Consider the following 21,283-nt stretch of genomic DNA (forward strand, 5'->3'; position numbering starts at 1 on the left):
GAAGAGGGAGGGTTTTACTTCTGGATGTTCATTCTTCCCAAACCAATAAAGAGGAAACGTTTTATAAAATCCAATGTTCTTCTGTATCAATGTTGGGAAGGTATTTAGTCTCTTTCAGATCCTTCTATATATACATAAATATATATATATATTTTTTTTTTTCCAACATTAAAAATATTGATTGCCTTTAAATAAACTCCCTTGCCTCACATGTTCAGCTTTTAGCAACATTTTTGCTTTCCTGAGCCCTGAAGTCACCAAATAAACGAGCACCACACAAATGTACTGTACACCAAGACAAAAACTACAGAATCAAAACATCAAGCGTTCTTGTGAGGAGACAAGCTGTTAGTACCAAACGTTCCTATTCAAAACATCACAAAGGACCTACAGAAATGTACTGAATAAAACAGCTGCAGTGTAACTATATAAAGAGCCCCAACTGGGAAGGGTCAAAGTGTTACTGAGAAATAAACTCCAACAAAAACTTGCAAAAATGTCAACAGAAAATAACAAAAGGTGATGGTGACCACCAATGTAACTTTAAAAGGTATTCTGAACAACAGAACAAATTAAGCAACGGTTGAATAAAACTTCTAGTCAGATGCTACATGGGGATGCCGGCTAGTGGCTCCATTTGCATTTCTGGATGTGCATTTAGCTCTGCTGACGCTAAAATGTTGATCCACCATTGGTGCATAATGGACGCCGTTCAAACATTGACTAAAGCAACCTTTGACTAATTGTCTACTGTAAGGAAATGTGACTGATGTAAATAATGTTTACTGGCATAAGCTTGATATTTTGGTTTGATCTGTGGTCATAATTTATGTTTTGAGTCCACTGGGTTGGAAACAAAAAAAAATCCCTGAAAATGACATGCAATGAAATAGGATGATGACCTTTGTGGTATTTTATACGAGTGAAAAAACTTCTACAAATATCTGTTAAATCATTTTCAATTGTTCATTTTTATGATTTTTTTTATATATATTGAAGTTATCATAGTTGTATGGAAAGACCCAGGTGTTGGCAGGAGAGGTGCAGGGTCTATAATGAGGATTTATAGAAAAATCCAAAAAAAAAACCCCAAAAATTCGGAGGAAGTCACTCAGGAGAAACGGGAACCATGAGGGTTGGGGGGGGGAGGGGGGTACAGCAATAAAATCCAGCAAAGTGTGACATGAAAGCAAACGTTACAACGCCGAGGATAAGTGATTGCTGGAATGATTCGCAGGTGAGATAATTACCTGAATGCATAACAGCTGTGAGGCGAGGCTGAGGGTATAAGAGGCTTATATCGTACCTGTAATGAATGCAAAGGGATCTGCAGCAAAGAAACAAGAACTACAGAAATTGAGTAACTTCACAGACACAAGACTGCAACAAGGCACAGAGTAACTTCAAAAAGTCACAACATGGCACAAATATAAAACACAACACTTTACAAAACAGGTGTGTATTTCAAGGACAGTAATAGGGAAGGTAATGAGCGCACACTGAACGTTTGCAAAGAGAACAAAAAGGTTGCTACAGTGCAAACTACCAACTAAAGCACTGACATTAGTAATTTTAGACATGCTCTCTAGAAAAGACGAAGGGCTTTTAAAAATCTGCACTTAGTTGCCAAGCAACTAAAAACTTAATTATTCGAGTTGCAAATGCTACACAATGAAAATAAAAAGTTGGGAACTTAAAAAAAAAAAAAAAAAAAGGTATTTGGCAAATATATGTTGCTGTTTGTGACTGACTTACAATAAAACATGTCAAAGTGATTTAAAAACTAAATGAAAATTGATGTGTCCTTTAATACGTTGTATCTGTTTTCAACTGTTCAACCTGACGAGGAGCTTTAAATAAAAACGCCAACAAAAATAAAACAGAGTGTTTGTTTGAAAAGTATTTTAATTACAGTTTCTAAGAAACAAAAGCATGACCACGGTTCAAAGTTCAAACTGGTTGAAAAAGTACAAAAATCTGTGTTGTTCAAACTTCAATTACTTTGAAACACCGGTAACTAACGAGGAACAAATAAAACACTGATGTATATATAACAGCAATCAAGTGATTGGGACATGAATGTGAAAATGTTCCTCATGCTGAAATGACGGTGAGGAGTGAGGATTGGCTGAGCTGCATTTATGACATAATTATGACCAAGTGCATCGAATGTCTATATTATTCTCAAAAAAAAAAGAAAAAAAAGATCCAAATAATGCAAACTGGTTTTCATTAGAGCTAAACTGGAATAAAATATGCAAATAGATGAACTTTAGTGACACAGACACAAAAGCCAATTTGTTTAGTCTAAATACAAATTACTTCTAGAAACAATTTGTTTTTCACTTAACCCATTTTTTTTTCATTTGAAAGCTTATAGACATAAAATAATTTTATTTATTTATTTTGCAAAAATAACCACTGGCATTTAAAAAAAAGGAAGCTCTGAGTTGTATCAAAAGCCAATATATATATATACATATAAATATCTACAAAGCAATCCATCAAGGAAAGTCTGCCTGTTACTTGTAATCTGTTTCAAAAGAACTAAACTACATTTCCCAGCATGCTGTCTGTTAGGTGACATTCAAACGTGACACATCTCGCTCAATTCAACCATGACAACATTAGAAATGCATGGGATCTCCTCTGAATGTAATTGTTTGAGGACTGGAACAAAGATAGGAGAAATGGAAGCAGCGTAGTAAAATAACTTTCTTTTTTTCCTGCTAACAGAATTAGACAAACAAAATGACCAACACAAGGAAGAATGGGGGGGACAGAAGTCTGAATTTGTGAAGGAAAAGAAAAGACAGATTGTAACTCTCAGTTTGCTCTCCTGAAAGCTCAAAAAGATGTAAAGCGAAGTGGGGGAAAGGAAAAATCAAAGGGTGTTAAAGCGATGAACTGGCATTTTTAAGAGTAGAGAAAAAAATGGTTCAATAACAATTTTCTGTCAGTGTGTCTTTGCAGGCCTCAGTTCCAGCGGGACCCTTAGAAGGAAATGTGCTTTTCGCACATATCTTTTTTTGTTAAAAAAAAAACAAACAAACAAAACTTTTGCTTTCTGTCATGTGGTCTTACTGAATAACTTTGAGTCCTCGTCTTTGGTTTGCTTCCTTCCCCAAATACTGTAGTCTCTTTGCTCCAGTTCCCTTCATCCCGCAGAACCTTACCAGGGGCCTTTGACAGGTGGGCCCTTGGGGCTGTAGTCCACCTGATGGCTCATACAGTCCGCAGGATTACAACGGCCTTCCTTTCCTTTGGCTCCAGGCTGTCCAGGAGAGCCTGGTATCCCAGGAACACCCTGCTGGCCAACAGGTCCAGGAGGTCCCATTTTACCATAGCCTGGAGGGCCTGGAACGCCTAGGAGCAAAGAAAAAAAATTACAAGAAACATCCTCAGTAACTCTCTAAGCCTGGAATAACACTGAATAAATAAAGAAAAATATGTCAAATGACTATAAAGTAATTTGATTTCAACATTTCAATGGACACACAATTATACTACACTTATAATTGTGCCAAATTAATAAATAAAAGTTTTATTTTTACTTCCTGATGAATAAAAACTTCCTCAAGTTAAATGGATTAATTTAACACAGAAACACAGGAATTGTAATCGTCAGTAAAAGGAAAACGAGACGTCCGCTTCAGAAATGACATAAAATATGTACAAATCTGTTGTAATCACTGTTGTCAGGGGACGGAAATAATAACTCGAGCCATTTGAAGTGTTTTTCCACTTCCGTGAGAACACGTTTGCTTTTTAAACTCAAAATTTATCAAGCGGCTCCATGTGAAGTGATTGCAGCTGCCGGTCCTCCAATTTAGCCGACACTATCTGAACCCGTGATGATTAAGGATTCTTGGATATGCTGATATGAGTGAAAGTGGTTAATTGTAATTAGAACACATTGAGAATAATAATAAAAAATAAAAAAAAATTTCATCACATTGCCAGTTTTTTTGTGTGTTTTTTTTTTATCATCAATCAATTCAAATACTTTAATTAGTGGAAATGACTCAAATTGAGCTAATTCTGTGTGCAACGTCTGGCGCAGGTTGGACCTGCTTGAAAACTACTGTGGAAATCTAGCAGGGAATTGATTGCTGCTAAGTCTTAAATGCAAAGTAAAAGTTAACTTGGCCTAAATTTTTTAGTATTTTATTTTTTTCAAAGAACCAATTGGATGCATCACCTGGTGCTCCAGGTGGTCCCACGTCTCCCATCTCTCCAACACCCTTGTCACCCTTTACTCCTGGCGGTCCTCGTGGTCCTACGGAATTAAAGACGCATATTCTAACGCAGACGAAGGTTTATTCATACTATTTAGCATAATCCTAAAATAATAATAAAAAAAAGATTAAATAATGAAAACCCATTCACCGGGGAGTCCTTGTCCTCCCGGGCGACCCTGCCTGCCGAACTGTCCTGGGACTCCAGGAGGACCCTGCGGTCCGGGAGTGCCTGGAACACCATCTTTTCCTGGGGGTCCTGGTCGTCCGGGTGATGCCACCATTTCTACTGGCATCTGCATGCGAGACATGTAGTAGCCCATTCTCTCTAAGAAGAGGGAGAAGAAATGGGGAGAAAAAAAATAAAACAAATATTCAACAAAGAGACAAACTTGGATTTCAAAGAATTCACAGAACTAGTTTGAACAAAAGGCTCAATTTACAGAGGAAACACCGTTATGACTTAGAAAACGGTTCATTCTGCACAGAAAGCATCCAGACATCTGCATGTGCTTGCGAACGCTCTCACCGTCAAAGATCTTGATGACCTGTTGCCGAATGAAGTTTTTGATGTCGTCGTAATTAACGAACGCCTATTGAAAAAAAACAGAAAAAGGAAGTTTAAGTGGTTAAAACACAAACAAACAAACAAACAAACAAACAACCAGGCAAACATTAGTGAAGGAGATGAGTAGAAAATTTATTGTTTAAAAAAAAAAACAATACATACAACACAGCAGTACGTATTGAGTGTAGAAATGATCTGGGGTTGATTAAAATTAAAATTTAATTAAAAAAAAAAAAAGAGCAATGAAAATGAATCTCACATCGTTTCCTGGAGACCCAGGGGAACCCGGAGGTCCCGGTAGTCCATCAGAACCCGGGCTTCCTCTTTCCCCTCTAGGGCCGACCGGCCCCATCATGGGTTGGGCGTCCTTGCCGAGATATCCTCCCCCGCCTGGGGGCCCCGGTCTGCCTCGCTCGCCCGGAGAGCCCCTCTGTCCAGGGGCCCCCGGTTCTCCCTGTAATTCAGCACACATAATTTAAAGATAAGAGTTTTCAGAGAAAAGAAAAAGTGTACTGTATGTCTTCCTAAGACATATTCTGAACGTGCTTGAGACAAATATATGATGCATTTTATTGCCTACTTTGGGAAAAAAAAAAGAGTTTGTTATACCAATACGGCATGAACATAAACAACAAATATACTTAACTATAGCATGGGCCTTAAATTTGGCAATTTAAGGAAAAGTACCCCTTGTAAAGATGTATGAGGAGCTTTAAAATAATTTCATCTTTGGCATAATTCAACATGGAAATGTTGAAAAATCCAACTTTCATTTTAAAATTGATTCAGAGAAAAATATACAACAAAACTGTTTTTGTCCTACTATAACAAAAGGAAATGAGAATCCTGATCGACTTCAGAGAGGATCTGTAGAGATTTTCCAAAGAGGAACAAGCAAAGATCTCCATCTCTGTATGCTTTAAACTTTGTGGATCTTCTTTTGTATAAATATTGTATTTTTGAAGTTATAAAGCCATGTACAGTTGAAACAACTTTGTTAGCAAAGTGGATAAGCAGGACGTACTTCCAGCTGACGTACCGTCAACCATGTCACCTTGACTGTATTCAAACTAAATGTTGGATGATTGATGTTACAGCGACAGAAGAATAATTCATTTATTTATTACTATTATACAAATGAGATCAATAAGTTTACCTACAATGTGATCTAATTTTCTCCTCCTTTTTTTTTTTTTTACCCAGCTCAACTTGAACGTCTATGTTCAAATGTCATTTTCAAAGTAATATTCATTAAGATTTAGCTATTTTAAGAAGCGAGCCTCTTCTTGACGACAGCTCCGCTCCTGCGTCTCTATCGCGTCCCACACGGCAGCGGCTCGCCATTCAGGCCGTGTAAACACCCTCAAAAACAGCCCCGCTACATTAGCGACAGTGATTTATCGAGGACAAAGCGGCCCATAATGGACGTCTAATGTTTACACGTCACCGACAGACGAGCGCTTCCTGAAATAGAGACGAGCGAGGAGAACGGAGGATCCCGCTCGCCGTTCTGCACCACTAAAACCCTGACAATGCTGTCCTGTCAGCGTGACAAATAGCCTCATCTAGCATCTCCCCTCATGCTTAATAGCATTATCCCAGAGGCTGAAGAATAACTCTATCACTGTGCCCACCTACTGTAAGCAGAGAACCAACGCACTACCGGGCCAAACGGCTGGGGGAGTCTGTCGGGTTTCTGAACCGGCTGCCCGTCTGATGAGGAGTGAAGTGAGGCGAGGAGGACGGAGGTCGACTCGGGGAGGGGTCAGCGGGTTAGTGAACTGATGGCTGTGTTAAGTGTTGGTGCAGAGCACAGAGCAAACGCTTTCAGGAGCATCGTATGTCAACAGAAGCCTCCCCGGGCCGTGGCACAGCGGAAAAGAGCAAACTCTTGCCGATTCCGGATAGTTTGAGGACGTAATGGATGGCTGACGCTCCGCTTGATAGCACACACACACACACGCACACACACACTGCATTAAGACATCACCACGCTGAGTCATCCCTTACCTTTTGACCTGGCTGTCCGCTGTCCCCCTGCAGGCCTGGTGTTCCCTGCCACAAGAAAACACAGGATGCAGTGTTGGATTTTTTTTTTTTTTTTTTACCAGTAACTTGAAAAGTGTGACACAAATTTGCATTCCGCACTTCTGAGTCAAAACTTGCCATTGCAGTCATAGCTGCAAGTTTTTTGTGGTACTTTTTTTTTGACCAATATCAGTCGATGGATCTATATTTTGCATCCCTATTATTTAATAATTGGGTAAATCCTAAAGGCAGTCGTTTGCAATGGATTTCAGTCACATGGTTCACGAGGAGCATGAGTGGGTATCACACAAACCAAACTTTCCGGTTTTTGTACAGAAAAGAAATGAAAAGACAATTAAATTGGGCAAAGCTTTCCATCGTTTATCACCGAAAATAAAATACACTGAAGTTTGTAATTGTTATGTAACAAAGTATGGAAAAGTTGCAAAGCACTGTGCGTATTTCATTGAATTATACTTTTACCGTTACACTTTAGGAAACGCACTCAGCTTGATGCTACTTACATCTTTGCCAGCAGCCCCGTCGCTGCCAGGCTCTCCCTGAAAGCAAACACACAAAGATTGAAACATGCTAAAGTCCGACAGTCGACTTTGCTTGCAGGTGAAGAACCAACCATAAGTCCTGGGTGCCCTGGAGGTCCCGGAGGTCCAACTAACCCCGGGAGGCCTCTCTCCCCAGATGGACCCTTATCTCCTTGCATCCCCTAGAAAGGAAGACATCGCTCACATATTTAGCGTCTACAGAGCATTTCAGGTGATTCTGGGTTCATTCTGTATCAGAATGAAACAAGAATTTTGCACAATGAAATGCTGGTGAAAGACACCAGCTGGTCACCTGATAGTGACTCTGCAAGTTTAAGCAGGTATGGTGGAATTTTTTTTTTTCTCTTCTAATTTAGAAAGGTTTAGTAACTTAGTTTTTTTTTTCTTTTCCTTAATTTTTTTCATGACTAACAGGTGAAATTACAGTAATGTTTGAGATGTACTCTTACCACTCCCGATGGGCCAGGAGGCCCCGGAGGTCCCGCTGGCCCTGTGGGACCCTGACGATGAAAGAAAACAAATTATTCAGATTTGACATGCTAATAGAAAAAAAAATTAAATAAAGATTAAGGAAACCTGTTCAAAATATCTTAAAACAGAGGGATGTTTACGATCTGGCCTGGAGGTCCCGGTCGACCCTGAAGTCCTGGGATACCCTGGTCCCCCTGCAGAGACCCACAGACTGAACTTTAGATTATACTTTGAGTTTGTCTGAATAGTTTTATCATTTAGCAAGTTGCAGAGAATAATCAGCAAGATTCTGGTGTAATCATGCCTGAATGTTTGGCCACTTCTCTTGGTAAAGTAAGTAAAGGTCCTTTCAATTATTTGGTTTCACCAAAGAGCTTTAAACGTTTCGATTCACAGCCGTGATTTTAATGTCAATGTGAGCAAAAAGTGCAAAGGACTCACTTCCTGTGAAGCTCAAACCTTTTGTAGGTTTGGTGGCCAAACTGATTGGGCCATTTGAAAGTGGTGTTCCACAGATGTTAAACAGAGTTGGAAGGACTTTGCACGAATTTAATGCCAGTCTGCTTTATTCCATTAGAAAATAATGTAACGAGGGTCGTTGTTTGGCATCATTTAAGCTCTACATCACCATAAGGCCTACAGGGTTCTTGACACAAAAAAATTTAGAATCACAAATTCTAATGTGTACTCCCAGATTCTTGCTGTGTATATTCTTTTTGTGTGTAATTATGTCACCCTAGAAAGAGAATGTATCAAATTTATCAGTACAAAGCTGAAAATTAATACAATATTAACAACAACGATGTTAACAACAAACCTTCCATTGCAACTAAAGTTTCTGTTGGGGAAATGGTGGAGAACAAAAGTACTCACGTCATGTCCTGGCCTGCCGGGTGGTCCTTGTGGGCCTGCAGGCCCGGCATCTCCCTGTTGGGATGCGATACATTTTAAAATGACAACTGGAGACTCAACGAGGGAAAGCAGTAAAACTTCTTTGATCATAATCGAGCATGATGCGCGAGAAACCGGCTGTAGCTGCGCAAGTGGAGACAGTCACGGTGTGATGGTAAGGTAAGGGGTTTGTTGACTGACCTTCTGTCCAGGAAAGCCTACGTGTCCTGTTTTCCCTTTGAATCCCTGAGGAAGAGACATCAAGGAGAATGAGGCAGGAGGAACGGTAAAAAAAAAAAAAAAAAAACAGAAGTCGGTGCTGCTGGAGAAGGTGGAAGATTGTGTTTGAAATTTCAAACACCTGCTCTCAGCGAGAACACAAACTGAAATGCAGCGACGAAAAGAGACTTGTAAGGAAAAAAAAGAAGAAGATGTTTTTAGAGAAGACAAGTGGAAGCTGTGCGAGGCTCAACTCGAGTGTGTTTCCCTCTTCTCCTGGGTCAGTATGTTCGACAGAAACACAGGGAGCGCCGTGTAATGCATTTGTAAACAAGGCCACGAAAACAGGCGTTATTGTTCATCGTGATGTGCAGTGTCGGTTTTCCTGCCACTGCCTGTCGCTTCGACTCCGAAAAGATCAAATTTGGTCTCGTCTGACCAAATCATTTTCATCCACACGACTGCTGTGGCCTTTATGTCGCCATAGTTCATGGCAAACTACAAATGGAACCTCTTATTCCTTTTTTTTTTTTTTTTTTTAAAGTCGCTTTTCCACTCTTACCAATTTTGAAAACTACTTATAGTTTATACTTGTACTGTCGCGATTATGTGCAGCACTACGTTTATCTACCACATAAAATCCCAGTGAAGCGCTCGGTCATTTTTGAATGTGACATGACAAGAGCACAATAGTTCAAGGGCTGTGCAGACTTTTAAAAGTCACTTTTTTTTTTAAAGAAACTTACCTTTTTTTAGTTTGTATGTGTTTTTTGTTTTGTTTTGTTTTATAATGGACGGAGAGAAAATCGAGAAATTCTGGCAGTGTAAATGACACAGGTGATACTCACTGGGATTCCTCGAGGTCCCGCTGGGCCTGGAGGGCCCGCCTCGCCCTGATAATGATGAAAAAAAAAAAAAAAAAAAAAAACACACTCTGTTTCAGAATATTAATATTAACAACTCAGATGCAGGTTTTTGCAGCAGGATCATCCGTGTGATTTCTGGCGATTGAGTTGTGCGACGTACCCGCAGTCCTGGTTTCCCATCTTTTCCGTCTATTCCCTCAATACCGGGAGGTCCCTTTTTAATATAGCATATATATTAGTAAAAGTTCCAGACATCTGCGACAAAGATTGCTTTGTGCATGCAGGGGGTCGGGGGGAGGGGGGGGATAAAGAAAGTAAATAACAGTTTTACCATCAGGCCTGGAGATCCTGGTGAGCCAGGCGGCCCAGTTGGTCCCTGGGAACCTGTGGAACCGTCGTTACCCTATGGAAATGCAGTATTTTTAAAATACAAATACATTGAATTACTTGTTGTTGTTGTTTTTGTTTGTTTGTTTTGGGGTTTTTTTCAATCTGTACTCACTTTTTCTCCTTTGAGCCCAGAGACGCCTTCTCTGCCAGGTTTGCCGGCAGGACCAGGAGGACCCTATAATTACACAAAGTACTGACAGTTCCTACCAATGTTGAAATGACCATAAAAAATACAAAAGATCTTTTTAGAACGTTTACATACCGGTGGTCCTGGAAAACCTGGCTGTCCTTGGAAACCCTTAAATAATAATAATAATAAAAAGAATTTAAAAAGTGGCCATTATATGTCTTTTTTTTTTGTTTTCAAAATGACTATTTACAGCAAGTACAGACGTGGAAAAGATGCATGAAAAGCTTTAAAATAAAGTAGGAAACTTTTTATACATAACAGTTGTTTGATTCAAGAACATTTCCTCAGTGTTGAAATATATTAGGGAATGCTCTATTTTAAGAAAAGGCCCAGCTACTAGCTCTCCCTGCCACAGATAATCTGTACAAACACTTTTGACACGAGTTTCCACCGTACTTATCAGTGCAGATGCATTTCCGTATATCCATCTTTGGTTTGGAATCAGAGCGACCCAGTGGGTCTGTGTGCAGCTCCAGTGTCCCATGTTATATTACCGGATCATCTTTGCGAATGCGATAACAGGAAGACTTTTCTTTCCATCTGGGGTTTTATTAGTGTCTAATAATAGACATTATGGAGTCTCGCTGACCTGAAGATGACGCTTTCTGCTGTGGCTCGTTTAGGGTGCCGCTTCGGAGATTTGTTTGCACTGAATTCACTCGTCTGCCTTCACACATATGGACTTCAGTGACATCCTATTCTTAATAAATCCATAATAAGTATGACTTTGCCACTAATGACAGTTTTAACTGTTCTGGGTGAAGGAGTATGTTTATAGAAATTGTACCCATTATTCCAAAAGTACATTAGTGAGGTCAGACACTGATGTTGCATGAGAAGGCCTTGCTGATAGTCTCCACTCTGATTTATCCCAAAATTGTTTTATCAGGTAAAAATCAGTACTTTTGTCAGGATGGTCAGGTTTTCTTCACACAGAACTTGCAGATTCAAGTCTTTATGGATCTCGCTTTGTTCACTGGTGGCCGAACAAATAAGGGCCATCTCCAAACTGTTTCCATAAAGGTAGCACAAAGTTCTCCACAAAGTCTTTGTGCTGCAGAATTAAGAGCTATCTCATAGGAACTAATGGCCCAAACCCAAATGTGATTGTTTTAGGGCTTGTTACACATTTTGACCAGGGATGCCAAGGAAATGTGTGTGTGCCTGCATGTAGCATACCTGATCACCTTTGGAACCAACAGGCCCTGCTGGTCCTGTGTCTCCTTTAATGCCCTGCAAACATTGAACTTGAATTGAATAGTACTTACAAAAAAAACAAATATAAAACTCATTTAAGATAAAAACACTGACTGGAGATCCAGCCTGTCCTTGATACCCAGGGCTACCAGGAGGACCCTGCAAAATGAAAGGAGACGTTAGGCTTTACGTTAGAACATGGGCCTCAAGTAATTTTGTATAAGTATAATGACAGTGAAACCACTCACTGATTCTCCTTTCTGTCCAGCTCCTCCTGGGCTTCCACGCTCACCCTTCAGTCCCTGACAAACATGCAAAAAAAAAAAAAAAAAAAAAAAAGAAGGGGAGAGAGCAGTGAATCAGCGTGGTCCCTTGTGTCATTGGAACCTGTCTAAAAATTGACAGGAGCCTGTCAGTTCTTTAATAATGAGGCAGCAACTTACGGGCAACCCAGGTGGCCCCATAGTTCCGGGATAACCAGGCGTCCCTGGAGGGCCCTGAAGGAAAGATCATGCGATCAATCAAACAGGGAAACCAATTATTTCCACTGTATGTTATCGTTCCAGGGGAAGCTGCTTGTCAGGAATGTACCTGCTCGCCCTTCATTCCTGGGAGGCCGGCCGACCCTCGTTCACCCTGCTGACCCTGAGGATGACAGCGGAGGGAACAGATCAGAACAAAGGAGAGGTACAGTGCTTTGTAAAAGTACAAACATTTTAATTACAATGGGCAACGGGGGAGGAGAGGGAAGTGAGGGTGATGCACTGTGATGGCAAGATCCACACCGTACCACTCGCTTGTTTCACTTCAGTTTACTTTGTAGTCACTACTTCAACTATACCACTCATTATTATTATTATTGTTTCTTTACATGTTACAATGTTTGCATGAGAAGTGCACACATATCAACACTGCAAGGTCAAAATGCAGTTTTATGACGTATCCATGTCTCTTTATTTAAGAAATATGTTTTGACTTCTCCTTCCTGGTTGCCAAAAGGCATGGCTGATGTCTCATGGGACTGAATCGCGTGCTTCATGGAATCTTTTCATTGTTTTGCATTGGTTATTTGGTGGCAGCCATCTTGTCTTCCCCTTGTGCATCCACATCATTTAACTAAACCAGTATTTAAGTTCCCTTATGCGTCACTTCAGCCGGTCAGTTTGTCTTATGAGTGTTGGAGGTTTTATTAGTTTTCATGTTTTGGTTATAGCTTCTTGACTTCACTTATTTTATGGGGTTACTAGTTATTTATTTCCCACTGTTTCAGTTAAACACCTGCTTGGTCCCTGACATGCACAAACAGAAAGTAAGCAGTGAAGTGAAAAATTGAATTGAACTGAACAGTAAGTCTAAAGAATATACATATATGCATAATAAAAAAAAGTTGGAAAAATAAAAAGAGAAAAATATTCATTCCCCTCTGATACCTCTGAATAAAATCAAGTGCAACCTTCCTATAGTCCAGTGCTACAAAATAAAAGGCTGCTATTAAATGAATACATAATTAAATAATGAAATACAAACATACATAAATGTTGCAAATATATTTAAGTCAATATATAAACTTTTTTAAATAAAATATTGTATTTTTCATTTCATGAGGCTATTTATTTATTTATTTAATAGAATACTAATTACTAATAGTACTCATTAATTTATTTAATTTTGAATCAAACTGCTCTCCATAACATATCCCCTAATGTCACCGTTTTGGTCTTTGTGGAAAAAGTTCAGCAGAAAAATGACAGCACATTGTCTTCACTGCACCATCCTAATGGCAAAAGATTGTGGCGGTAGTATGATAGTATTAAGATAACTTGGCAAAGAAATGTGAAACACATCGTTTTGTTTCATTTTGTAATTTTTTCCACTTATGGATGTTTATCATAGAAGTCCAGAAAAAAAAAAAAAGCTAATGTTTGTTTTTGTAACATAACTAAGGGTCATGGAAAGGGAAAGTCTCTACTGGAATTAAAAATAATTTAAAAAAAGCCAATAGCAAAGAGAAAAGAAAAGCTTACTTGTTGGACTGTCTTTTTTTTCTTTAGTCTTTCACTCTGTGAATCAGCAGGGTGCTGATGCCCACTCATAAACCTCTGCTGTTTTGGTGTAGTAAACCGTTTTCTATCCTCAGATATTACTGAATCTTTGAACTCGTGTGTCTAGTAGCGGCTTCGGCTGCTGCAGCCCAACGCTTACTTTTTAATAAAATACACAAACACTCGCAAAACACAGTCCAAACGACAGGAAGCTACATTAAAAGTTACCTGTCATAGTGCGGTAAATGAATACCGAGCAAAATTTGAGTTTAAATATTGATACACATGTAGGTGTGAGCAGTTGCCTGGCAACAGCCTAAAGACTGTAAGCAAAGACAGATGAGGAGATGAAAACCGGATTAACTGACATTTTAATTTATAAGAGGAGGTAGAAACTGCTGCAAATAAACTGTTGTATGATTATCTAAATTTGTTCTAAAAATAACATTTTATGAGCAAAACATTTCTACCACATGAGATGAGATATTAGAGAGTTTGTCATGGCTTGGAAGTTTTTTAAAAAAAACTAAACTTTCCAGGAAAACGAGCTCATACACAGTACCAGCACGGCTACGCTGCAAATGGATTTTACTCAGTGATCACATGGCTTGAGCATTTGGCACCGCCATTCTCTTCAAACAATAAATCAGCATGAGAAGAGCGGGGGCTCTCACGAGGGGGTTGTAGGTCCAGCTTTTACACGCTTAGTCTCTTAGACGGTGGAAACAGTTGAATGAAAATCATGAAAGTGGCCAGGCATCATTGCTTTGCTTCAAAATGACCTCGCATACAAAAATACTGCAGCCGACGTGAGGAAAATGAGTTTTTTTTTTTGTTGTTTTCCCCCTGCCCCCAAATCAATAAAAACTCAAATTTGAGAGGTTTCTTCAGGATTCCAAACACGCATAAAACTTTGTTCATATTCCACCAATGTCAAAAATACACAATTTCGCAAATCTGGTGTTTCCATTAAATGAGAAACGCAATAAAATCACACATGAACAACTTTATTCACGTGATAAGTCATTAAAAAACGTGCTGCACCGTCACTCTCCAACTACTTCCTGTTGTCTTCTTTGTGGCTTGCGCCAGTGGCAACATCTGGTGGTTTGGTCATGTGACTCGTGTGACGTGAAAACCGATTTCAACACGGCCAAAAGAAGAAGGAGAAAAAAAAACCTTATTCTAATGCTAAAACGTTTTTTTTTTTCAAAATTGGCATGTTTTCATTAAGCACATTTATTTTTGAAATGTCAAATTGCACAAATATAGACTCGGCTAAAGAATGTCCTACAGGTCCCTACAAAGGTCTTGGCCATGACTGTCAACTTTGCTGACAAATTGACAGCAAAACTTTTATTTGTGTCCTCAGGAACCGTTCTGTTATTGTTATGCTGTTAATGAGGAAGAGTTAAAAAAAAGACTGTCACATATTTTGTTTGTACTGCTCTGAAGACTTTTCTTTTTTCTAGGCCTGAGAGAACCGATTGAAGTGTGAAAACATAAGTGAGACTTACAGATAAGCCAGATGGGCCCTGAGGACCTGGGAAACCAGGAGGTCCCTGTGGACAGAAAGCAATGAAGACAACACTTTCAAACACCTGAGACAAACTGAACCAAAGGATAAACACAGACCAAAACAAGCTCACAACTTTAATTAAAGCAGGTATCTATTTATTCTTGAAAATGAACAACACAACCTAGATTCTGCTGTGGGAATTGTGCATTTATAACAATATTAGTTTAGATAGAAGGGTTTGGTTTTTTTGTTTTTTTCCCCAATGTGCCACCAGGGGGCTCTATGACCACACAGGAAGTGGCATGCACTCACTCCATTTATATCAAGTCACTTCAAATCTGGGCTTTGAGACAAAAACCCAGTGGTGCTGTTCTAAAACGATGATAACAAAGAAATGAATCGCTCTTTTTTCCCCCTCGCTCACTAAAGTTCTTCCAAAAATAATACATGACTGCAAAGTGCGCTAAACTTTTCTGTTTCAACTTTTTCCTCTTGTCATAAATTTCACAGAAGGCTAAGTTAGTCAAAGTGTGTGGAGGATTTTAATAAAAGCGTCACCAGCGGATGAGATCTCTGAACAGATATTCAGCAAGGGGGAGATGTATCTATTACTCCTATTAAAAACCTCACAAGTCGTTCAGGTTTCTCTGTTTTCAAATGAAGATCTGATGCGAATGACGAATGATCCTTACCATGATTCCTGGCGGTCCTGGCGAGCCCCTATCTCCCGGAGAACCCTGAAGAGGAAGAGAGGTAGATCTTTTCTTTTTCGAGTTTGTTTGGACACAGAAATATGGCCAGAAGAAGAAACATGTTAGACCCAGCAGGCACTCTGGGAAGGACACTCACGGGGTCTCCTTTTATTCCCGGTGTCCCAGGCACTCCTGGAATCCCGGGTGTTCCGGTGCAGGATCGATCACCCTGTTGGGAAATCAAATACTGGCGTATGGATTTCACACGTACTGTATATATGCAGTGCTGTGCAGGAGTAGATTTTTTCCCTCCCTTGAACTTTTTCACGTTTTTGCCACATTGCATTCCAAACATCAATGCGTTTGTTTTCCAGAATTCTATATGAGACCAAGTCAAAGTAGTGCATCATTGTAAAAAGGGAAAATCAAAATAAGAAAAGATCCGAGCGCATTTGTATTCATCCCCCTTTACTCTGATACACCCAAAACAAAACAAAGCGCACGTCAACAGAGTCAACTGCTTTGTGTCGGTCTCTCATTTAGCATCCAAGCAAATTTCATGGAAGCTTCTGATCGTAATGTGAAAAAGTATGAAAATCTTTCAAGGGATAGTCGCACTTTCAGCACAGCACTGTATATTTATACATGTTGGGTAATCCTTATTATGGCAGCAGTTTCAAACAAACCGTCGCTTCAGTTGCCTGTGCCCTCTGCAGTCTCTCCAAACACTATAAAGGTAGACGAGAGAAGTTATTAGAGCGCTGGCTCCCCCCACATCACACACAGAGAGAGCGGATCACAAGAGGCCATGCACGCTCGAACACAATGCAAAACGATGGACTGTCATTTCGCATTCATCACGGCGGTGACTGCGGCACTGGAAACGCTGCATAAAATTCCAAGGCCAGGCTGGGTGGGGGGAACTATGCAGCGAGGCTGAAAACATTGCAACAAGAAAACGCGCTCCCACAAAGTCTCACCCTGTCACAGCTGTCCATGACTGTCGCACCAGGCTTGCCCTGGTCTCCTTTTTCACCCTTGGCACCAGCCATGCCCGGGACCCCTGGCAAACCCTGAGAACAGCCCTCTCCACAATCCTCCTGTGTCGCACACATAGAAATAATGGTTTATTTCTATATACACGAGGATGCTCGCCGACACTCGTCATGCTGTAGAGGCACGCCTCGAAAAGTCAGAATGCCGTCCTCAGTTCAAAAGCTAAAACTCGCACTCGTTCATCACAATGAATTAAATTTATTGCAAATTTAATTCATGCATTTCATTTCTGATCATTTTGATGATTACAGCTTACTCGCTTAAAAAATAATACTAAAATTATGAGAAAATTATGCTCCACGTAGTCTTGAAAAAGGCTGCTGGCTCGACAGTCGCCCAGCAGAGAGTCACAAAAGGTCATCGTAAAAGGAGCTCCAACAGATCTGTATGCAAGCAGAGTAATGAAAAATTGAGAGAATGGAGTACGTGTTGTGGCTCATGGAGCAGGAATACCTGCCATCTTCAGAAGACTGTGAGGCAAAGACAATTCAAGAGTTTAGGGGAGATTCACTTGAACCAAAGGTAACATCAGGAGAGCCTGTTTAGAACTGAGGCAGATTTGAATTTCAACCGGGCCAATCAGTGAGCAGAAAAAGGAGTCGTGAATGATGACGATGCCTATTGTAGAATTGTAATAGTTTTAGCAATGGCAGTGGAGGAAGTTAACGAAGACGTTCAGGCCATGTTGGTCACACCTCGAAATATTGAAAAGCTTCATATTCTCAAGCTGGAACACCACATAGGTTATGGGCAACTGTTAGCATTTGGGTAAAAATTAAAACGTCAGCAGCATCCATGTCTCTAGCAAACAATTGTTCTTAAATAGCTGGAAGTCCCAACTCTGTGCAAAGCAAATGGTAGAACAAGACACTATTTTTTTACTGGACAACCTCAGACCAAGTGTTGAGTTCTATATATTACAAGTTTTTTGTTTTTTTTTTAGTAGATGAACATTTCTGTATTTAAGAAAAATATTTTTCTTTTCTTATTGGTTTTATCGAATATTCTGACTTTCTGAGATACTAAATTTCAAGTTTTTATTAGCTGTAAGCGTTTGATATCAAAATGACCAGAAACAAATGCTTGAACTACAAGTTTCCTTCTTTCATTTGAATTAACTTTTGGATAAAACATACTGATATACATTCTTATGCATTCTAAGACCACAGAATGGAACATGTGCCAAATCTAAATGGTTTGTACTTACATCTCCCACTTCTATAGGTGTATCTCGAGGCAGAGTGTGTGATCCAATATAGCTCTACGTGAAGGAACAGAAATTCAGTTAAACTCATTTCAACATTTGAAAAAAAAAATCTAGCCTTCAAGATATTTTTTCACAATCACTCAAATCACCTCAAAACAGTCCATTTCTTTCTTTTTTTTGTTGAGTTTATTATACTTCAAATGTCATTCTGTCCAACTAATAAGGAAATTCAGAGCTATACGAGGGACTGAGCATTTTCAATTTTTTCAAGGCTGCAGCATTGCAGCCAAATGGAAAAAAAAAAAAAAAAATACGTATTCAGTGAAAAAGCAAACCGGTAAAACGATGTTTCCTCCTCATTTGTTTTTTTGTCAAATGAAAGGTAAACTACGTGCAGACACACACACGCATACACAAACACTTTTTTTCATGACTGATGTTTTGCTTTCCAGATTTGAAAATTGACTGCAATTCCAGACATTTGTAATCTGATAGACACCCATCTGGTTGAACAAAATTACTCGCACCCAACCTGCCAAAGCAGTACACTGTTAAAATTAGCACACAGTGTTCATCAGAGGAAACAGGCTTTTTCTGACAGCAGCCCTCCTGGCCTGAATTAACAGAGACATGTGTGTTTTTATCCAACTCCATCCTTATTCACCCACCTGCTAGCAGACCATCTCATTTTTATCTGAACTCTGAGCAGTTTTTTTTTCTTTTTTGTCACTTTTGCAACTTGCTGGAGAAATACCATTTCATCCAGTTGCTGAAATCGCAGAATCGATGGGGTAATCTTCACTTCATCGCCACAAATCTTTTCCATCAGAAAACCCGGCGCAAAGTGCCGTTTTCCTAGCAAAACACAGCATGTCTTACTGTGTGTCAAAGTGAACAGGACTGAAAAAAGTGATTACATTTAAACCAAGAGATTTACCTAGATGAAAACTGATGTTTTGTATTATTATTATTTATTTTTTATTCCACACTTTATTCTTTCAGCATTCAAATAACTTGATGTCATGAAGACTGCAACTGAAGAAAAGTTGAAATATTTTTCATCATTAGTGTCATAGGACTGAGCGGTGTTCAAAGTCTGTCCTTAAGAGCTGATGTCCTGCATATTTTAGGTTTCTCCCTGGTTCAGCACATCTGAATCAAATGCATACATCTTCATGAGGCTCCCGTAGAACTTGGTGACGTGTTAAGCAGCTGATTCAAACATTAAAATCAACTATTTTGGAGCCGGGGCATGTTTCAAACAAGCAGGACATTTGTCCTTGAGGACTGGAGTTTGACATCCCTGCTGTATCAGAAAGACTAACCATTTTACCCAGATGTTAAGAGAATATTTCAGTTTTTCGTGAAAAGTACATACGGGGAAATAGACGGGGAAAATATGTCAGATTGGAGAATGAATGAGTTAAACTATTGACATCCTATATAAGGGAAACTTTTATGTAAAAAAAAAAGAAAAGAAACGAAACGAAAAGAAAAACGTAATACGTTTATGGCATAAGTCAATGCTTAAAAACAAATGTTTATGCAGGATAAAATTTGCATGGCAAAGCGTTTCACTTTGAAGGGCTTTTGTGTTACAGCATAGTTGCAAAATTGACACTGTAAAGTAGTCAGTCAGTCTTTGTCGTTTTACTGCAACGCAGAGTTGGTGTCACTGGTCACCAATCCACTACAAGCTAAACAGAGGCACACAAAACAAACCGATATGCATGCACACATTCTGACTCAACGGCAATTTAGAGAAGCTAATCAGCATAGCATACTTTTTTTTATATATATATATAAAGGAGGAATTCAGAGTCCTTGTGAGGAATCCACAGATGCATCATGCAGATGACATGCAGAAAGGTCTTGGTCAGGATTCAAACTCAGGACCTTTTTTTTTTTGCTGCAAGGCAACAATGCACCACTGTGCAGCCTTATATTGAGAATACACCTCACAACCTCTGAGGGAAAAAAAAAAAAAAAAGTCTGAGTAAAATGTCACCAGACACTCATGTCGGCATCTCAGATTTATAAAGAGCGTTGCTGTAGGAAGTGTTTCTGACTACTCTAAAAAAAAAAAAAAAAAGATGTAACTGTGTCAGAGTTTTGCAATCAAGGGGACATATGCAGCCAGAAGAATATATTCACTATCTCCACTAAACAAAAGCTGTTCATTCGCACACCGGGTACATTTACTGTGAGAGTCAGCTCTATAAAAGATATAGAAAAAAAAAAAGGAGTCTTTCCCCGGAGAGTGTCTGTCAATAGCACCTGGGCTGTTATCAAAGTCATTACAGCTCCATTTGACTCTGTTCAAACTGAACCCATTAGCCAGGACAACTACTTTATGCGACACACTGTTGACCATTACTCTGGTAAGAACAAGGCCTTGTGCATTAGTAGACATGCTCAGAGGAAGGTTCCCTGTAATTATATGCCACTGTGGCATATAATTACACTTTTCTTTTCTTCGTTACAGTCTGCAAATGGCTAACTTTTGAACATCTCGAAGCTGCTTGTGCTAATGTTTTAAAAATCTGTTTGTGAGAGTCCTGAGAGGAAAAAAATAAATAAAGCAGCTCCCTTCAGAAAAATAAAACCTGCTAAAGGCAGAAAGAAAGTAATGAAAAGAAGGTAATGGAATTATTTTCAAGAAGAAAAAACAGGAAAAAAAAAAAACATTAAACAAGAACATGAGTGTGTCCAAAGCATTCCCCTGTTGGTTCTTCGCTTCAATCTATAGGAATTAGCCCCCACCAAAAATCTTCACTCTCTCAAATTATGCAGAGTTACACATCACAGTTTATATACATAAGCACAGTTCTTATGTATAAAAGACCTTTCAAAAGTGACAAAATTCCACTTCTCTTTATTGGTACTATTGGATTTATTACTCCCCACACCCCAGAAGGTAACCCACCCACCACCAAATGATGGTGTTTGCAGATGCTCCCCATAGACATTAAGCATAACGTATAATACAACACAGACCACAAAGGCAATCACAAACCACAGATAAATTCAAAGCAATTCACCTAGTTTTTTTCCCCCCTCTTCAATATTACCAATTGATTTTCTGCTAGATAATTAGGTTCTCAGACCTCCTGACAATAATCAGCATATTTATTTTTTAATGTAAA

At 39.3% G+C, this 21,283-nt stretch overlaps 1 protein-coding gene across 1 annotated transcript in view; it reads right to left on the bottom strand.

Annotated features, from left to right (window-relative positions):
* Positions 1 to 2,894: 2,894 nt before the first annotated feature.
* Positions 2,895 to 21,283, bottom strand: part of col16a1 (collagen, type XVI, alpha 1) — a 52,822-nt gene continuing 34,433 nt past the window's right edge. Inside the window, exons 37-64 of the mRNA XM_015018158.1 lie at positions 18,138 to 18,191; positions 16,855 to 16,974; positions 16,561 to 16,602; positions 16,032 to 16,103; positions 15,875 to 15,919; positions 15,181 to 15,225; positions 12,213 to 12,266; positions 12,065 to 12,118; positions 11,870 to 11,923; positions 11,736 to 11,780; positions 11,604 to 11,657; positions 10,497 to 10,532; positions 10,347 to 10,409; positions 10,176 to 10,247; positions 10,005 to 10,058; positions 9,827 to 9,871; positions 8,961 to 9,005; positions 8,742 to 8,795; positions 8,009 to 8,062; positions 7,847 to 7,897; positions 7,469 to 7,558; positions 7,359 to 7,394; positions 6,817 to 6,861; positions 5,066 to 5,260; positions 4,768 to 4,831; positions 4,390 to 4,566; positions 4,202 to 4,279; positions 2,895 to 3,366 (exon numbers count right to left, since the gene is read on the bottom strand). Coding sequence (XP_014873644.1) covers positions 3,173 to 3,366; positions 4,202 to 4,279; positions 4,390 to 4,566; positions 4,768 to 4,831; positions 5,066 to 5,260; positions 6,817 to 6,861; positions 7,359 to 7,394; positions 7,469 to 7,558; positions 7,847 to 7,897; positions 8,009 to 8,062; positions 8,742 to 8,795; positions 8,961 to 9,005; positions 9,827 to 9,871; positions 10,005 to 10,058; positions 10,176 to 10,247; positions 10,347 to 10,409; positions 10,497 to 10,532; positions 11,604 to 11,657; positions 11,736 to 11,780; positions 11,870 to 11,923; positions 12,065 to 12,118; positions 12,213 to 12,266; positions 15,181 to 15,225; positions 15,875 to 15,919; positions 16,032 to 16,103; positions 16,561 to 16,602; positions 16,855 to 16,974; positions 18,138 to 18,191 — 1,992 coding nt within the window. The 3' untranslated portion in view covers positions 2,895 to 3,172. The remainder of the gene's footprint in view (positions 3,367 to 4,201; positions 4,280 to 4,389; positions 4,567 to 4,767; positions 4,832 to 5,065; positions 5,261 to 6,816; positions 6,862 to 7,358; positions 7,395 to 7,468; positions 7,559 to 7,846; positions 7,898 to 8,008; positions 8,063 to 8,741; positions 8,796 to 8,960; positions 9,006 to 9,826; positions 9,872 to 10,004; positions 10,059 to 10,175; positions 10,248 to 10,346; positions 10,410 to 10,496; positions 10,533 to 11,603; positions 11,658 to 11,735; positions 11,781 to 11,869; positions 11,924 to 12,064; positions 12,119 to 12,212; positions 12,267 to 15,180; positions 15,226 to 15,874; positions 15,920 to 16,031; positions 16,104 to 16,560; positions 16,603 to 16,854; positions 16,975 to 18,137; positions 18,192 to 21,283) is intronic.

This window comes from Poecilia latipinna, unplaced genomic scaffold (genome assembly GCF_001443285.1).
Source record: "Poecilia latipinna isolate Pla-1442-1.1 unplaced genomic scaffold, P_latipinna-1.0 Scaffold2239, whole genome shotgun sequence".
Classification (NCBI taxonomy): domain Eukaryota; kingdom Metazoa; phylum Chordata; class Actinopteri; order Cyprinodontiformes; family Poeciliidae; genus Poecilia; species Poecilia latipinna.